The sequence below is a fragment of the Scylla paramamosain genome, chromosome 25 (genome assembly GCF_035594125.1).
Source record: "Scylla paramamosain isolate STU-SP2022 chromosome 25, ASM3559412v1, whole genome shotgun sequence".
Lineage (NCBI taxonomy): Eukaryota > Metazoa > Arthropoda > Malacostraca > Decapoda > Portunidae > Scylla > Scylla paramamosain.
The window spans coordinates 1,167,501-1,172,500 of NC_087175.1; the positions used below are offsets into that span (position 1 = coordinate 1,167,501).

Genomic DNA, 5,000 nt, shown 5'->3' on the forward strand with positions numbered 1-5,000 from the left:
AGCGGTGGAGACCCTACCAACATCCACCTGTCCTCCCCCACCCCCGCCATCCCCTCCACTACCACCCCCGCTCTCCCCACCGCCACCGCCACCACCACCTTCGTCACCACCACTGGCTTGAAGAAAGTAGTGAAGATCCGCACTAGTAACCTAACCACATCCACTAGTAAGTCCAGCAGGCACAGGCGGAGTAGTGGAACAGGTGGAGGCGCTGCGGCGTCCACCACCTCGCCCAGTAAGCGCCGCGTCACCACCACCACCACCACCACAGACTCAAGTAGTAGTAGTATTAGTTCCCCCGCACACCACACTAGCAGTACCACAGTTAATAATTTAAGAAGAACCACCACCACCACCACCACCTCATCATCATCACCACACACCACCACGTCATACACCAGTAAAAGCGTGAAGAGAATACGCAACCACCACAGCAGCAGCAGCAGCAACCACCACAACAGGAAACGAAGGGGGAACAAGGGTGAATCAGACGACCCTGAGAGACGCCACCTCCACAACTCTCTGGAGAGGATGAGAAGGGTCGACTTGAGGAACGCCTTTGAGGAACTCCGAGCCCTTGTGCCCGGCCTCTGTGACAAGGACAAGGCGCCCAAGGTGGAGATCCTGCGCCGCGCCTCGGAACACTGCTACAGCGTGACCCAGAGAGGCAGACTGTTGGAGCAGGAGAAGGAGAGACAGAAGAGACTGCAAGGGGAGCTGAAGAGACGCCTTGCTTCCCTGCAGAGGAGAGTGTAAGGGGAAAAGGAGATTCTCTTTAAATATCCTTCATCTAAATGCCCTGCCTGCCTGACTCTCCTGTGTGTGCGTGTGTGTGTGTGTGCGTGTGTGTACGTGAGGGTCAGGGTTATGTATGTGTGAGTTTGTTCGTAGGTCACGTTGGTGCCTGTTGGAGGGCCTGTACGTGTGTGTGTGCGTGTGTACGTGCGCGCTCGTGCCCTCCTGTGTTCACCTGTTCGTGTGTGCATGTGTATGTGTGTTCTTGTACGTGACGTGCTCGGGGCGCCTTGCTTCCGGAGCTGTGTGCGTCACCTCGGCAATACTGTGTGTGTGTGTGTGTGTGTGTGTGTGTGTGTGTGTGTGTGTCAGTTTGTCATTATTTCATTAGGTCATTATTATTATTATTATTATTATTATTTCATCAACTAATACATCATTATTATTATTACTATTACTAACCTAACCATTATAACAACTACTACTACTACTACTACTACTATTATTAGCAATAGTACTTTATTATTATTATTATTATTATTATTATTATTATTATTATTATTATTATTATTATTATTATTATCACTTATTTTCTTCATTATCATCATTATTATTATTATTTTGAGTTGTCGTCACTAGTATGGTTCAATATTGTATGGTTGGGAGTCCTGCCAGCGACCATACTCATAAAGATTGTACTACTTGTGATAGTATTGTGGACAGAGAGAGAGAGAGAGAGAGAGAGAGAGAGAGAGAGAGAGAGAGAGAGATTCTGTATATGTTCGTTTTTTCACTTTTTTATTACTGTAGGCTAAACATGTAGCAAGGTTTCTTAGTGTTAAATATTGTATGTACTGTACCAATATTAATGCCTTTCTGCTAGGTATTATCTATTATTATTATTATTATTATTATTATTATTATTATTATTATTATTATTATTATTATTATTATTATTATGTGGTCATGTATTTAGTTTAATGGAGGGTCGTTCTTTGTGTGTGTGTTTGTGTGTTTTTTGTTGGTTTTTTTGTTCAACTTTTACGGTCAGAATTGCTTGCAGTTTTGTCTTATTTATTTATTTATTTATTTTTTATTATTATTTTTCTGCAGTCATTTTCTTTCTATTACTGATGGAAGCCAGATTCTTTTTGCTCTCTCGAAATGTTTCACTTTAAGTAGAGAGAGAGAGAGAGAGAGAGAGAGAGAGAGAGAGAGAGAATGTGGCTGCTGAAGAAAGTTAAATTTAGAGAAAGACTGAAAAGGATAAAGAAAAAAATAAGTTAATTGGTTTTTGCTTCATAAAATTTATCTATAAAGTTTACGGAAATTTTTTTATGAATTAGGCGTTAGGGGGAAGAAAGTTTTATGCTATCAATATATATATTTTTCTTGTTTTCTTTTTCTTGTTTTTCATTTTTACCCTTTTCATTTATTTTTGTTTTTTCATTTATTTTTTAGTTATTTTTTTTTAAGTTTAACCAGTATTTTATTACCTTAGTTACGTTAATTACATAATTATACCCAAAGTTAATTATTATTATTATTATTATTATTATTATTATTATTATTATTATTATTATTATTATTATTATTATTATTATTATTATTATTGTCACCCTCCCCCTAACCCTGTCTGTTGCCATGAATAGAATTAAGTACAGGACACCCACACTACTGCTTTCTCTCTCTCTCTCTCTCTCTCTCTCTCTCTCTCTCTCTCTCTCTCTCTCTCTCTCTCTCTCTCTCTCTCTCTCTCTCTCTCTCTCTCTCTCTCTCTCTCTCTCTCTCTCTCATTATCATCATTTTTCAGTGTGTTCATTTATTTAATCATGAATTCAATCAGTTTCATTATTCATTATCTCCTCCTCCTCCTCCTCCTCCTCCTCCTCCTCCTCCTCCTCCTCCTCCTCCTCCTCCTCCTCCTCCTCCAGGGTAGTGCCACAGTTCCCTACCACCACCACCAGCACCACCACCTCCTCGCATTGTTCTTTGTTGAATTATCTACTACTGCTATTAATACTACAATTGTTCTTTAAGTAACTATCAATAGTTTTTTGTTTTGTTTTTATATTATTTCTTTACTTTTTTTCCTTGGATTATTTTTTTCCCCTTGGTATAAGCGTTGTACATAATTATATACATATATATACATATATATATATATACATATATATATACATACCTATATATATATTATACATAAATGAGATGAAATAGATGTATGTAGTCACGTGGTTTGTAAGATGAAGAGATGAGATGAAGAGAAGATTAATAATAGTATAGTTAAGAAGGGCATTACTTTATGAATGAGAGTTACTACTACTACCACCACTACTACTACTACTACTGCTGCTGCTGCTGCTATTTACTACTACTACTATTACTACTACTACTGTTACTGTTACTATTACTACTATTCCTTCGCCTGCTGTGTGTATTTATATATTATTATTATCATCACAACTTTTTATCATATTCATTATTATTCTTTTTCCTCTTATTAATGTTTTTTGTCTTGAAATGGATTACAAAGAGGAAAAGATTAATTGATTATTTAACACGTATTTCAGTCACTGGAGTGTTATTTACATCATATTATTTATCACATTATTTATCGTTATTATAATTATTTAACCTTTTCTCAGCGTGGGTTATTTTACTTTTTTTTTAAGTAACTTGTATTTGTTATCATTTATCATAGTTGTGACTTTCCGCGGTGCTTAGTGTGTGTTCATTATTAATCATTGTAGTGATGGGCTGGTTGGATCGTCTTTAATCCTCGGTTTTTTTATTTTTTTTATTTATTTTTTTTTTTATTTATTTATTTTTTTTATGATCATTTATCTTAGTCACAGATTCGTACCGTGTTTTTTTGGCGGCAAAGAAAACGGAGAATGGTTTGATAGTAATGGCTGGTGTGCTGCAATTTTTATTATTATTATTATCATCATCATTATTATTATTATTATTATGATTGGAGTATATATCCTGTGTATTTGAGGGAGTTGTCAGTAATATTTATTTATTTATTCATTAGCTTTCTACTGTTTTCTTCTTTCTTTTCTCTTCTTTTTTTTCATCTTTTATATATTTTCTGTTTTTCTTTTCGTCCATTGTTATCATGTCTCGACACATTTCATGATTATTTTCCTTGTTTTCTTTTATTTTATTTCAATGAACTCGATAAAAAAAATTACTCGTCACTCACAATCAACAATGTCATTTTTTATGTTCTCGCAAAGAAAACATAAATACAAAAAAAGTCATTTTATTTATTTATTTTTTTTTTTTTTCAAATTAATTTCATGGTGTTATTTTATTATTTATTATTTTTATTATATTATTATTTCCTTGAGTTTGCCATACGCGACTTCTGGCAAAAAGCAAAACAAGAAGCGGCATCATGGTTTTAAAATTCTGCATTATTTTCTCTGGTTTTTAATTAATTTTCTACAAGTTTTTTTTTCCCGGGGGTTCCAGAGAGGCCCCGTGTGTTAAAGGAAAGGCAATGGAACAGCAGAGGTTTACTGTTATTAATTATTGTCAGGTTAAGCAAGTTAGGTTCTATACGTACGGAAAAAACATTTATTATTATTATTTTTTCTTTATTTTTTTGTGTTGTTCAAAGTTGATGTAAAAGAAGAGAACGGAAGTTAATGAACGGTTATTTTGGTTTGTGTGTTTCTTCATTCATAACTTTATCAAATCCATTGTTGTTATTGTTGATACTGTCAATTTTACTGCTACTACTACTACCACCACCACTACTATTACTATAACTATCACTACTACTACTATTACTATTGCTTTTACTGCCAATCTTAATCCATTTCCACTATTTTCTCCAATTCTTCCTTTCAAGTCTCCTCAAACCTCCTCCTCCTCCTCCTCCTCCTCCTCCTCCTCCTCCTCCTCCTCCTCCTCCTCCTCCTCCTCCTCCTCCTCCTTACTCCCTCACTTCCACGGCTCATCACTGCCCATCCTTCACCCCACACCTCCCTCCCTCCCTACTCATATTCCTTATCCTCACCCCTGCCCTGCCCTGCCCTCCCCTCCCCTCCCCTCCCCTCCCCTCCTGGTATGCTTCGTAAGTTAGGCTGAAGGTTAGGATCACTACTGCTGCTGCTCAATGGTTTCCTCCTATCAGGATTATTTTTGTAGGAAAAGTTACAGAAATGGATAAATATATATACAAAAAAAATTGAATAAGAGTTAAAAAAAAAAATGAAAAGTTTGCCTCCTCCAAAAAAATATTTATACGA

At 36.2% G+C, this 5,000-nt stretch overlaps 1 protein-coding gene across 3 annotated transcripts in view; it reads left to right on the forward strand.

The window, feature by feature from the left end:
* Window positions 1–5,000, forward strand: part of LOC135113056 (uncharacterized) — a 21,074-nt gene that overhangs the window by 15,712 nt on the left and 362 nt on the right. For all 3 annotated transcript variants that reach the window (XM_064027995.1, XM_064027993.1, XM_064027994.1), the window contains one exon: window positions 1–5,000. This exon is cut by the window's left edge and continues 130 nt beyond it; it is cut by the window's right edge and continues 362 nt beyond it. In XM_064027995.1, coding sequence (XP_063884065.1) covers window positions 1–121 — 121 coding nt within the window. In that variant the 3' untranslated portion in view covers window positions 122–5,000.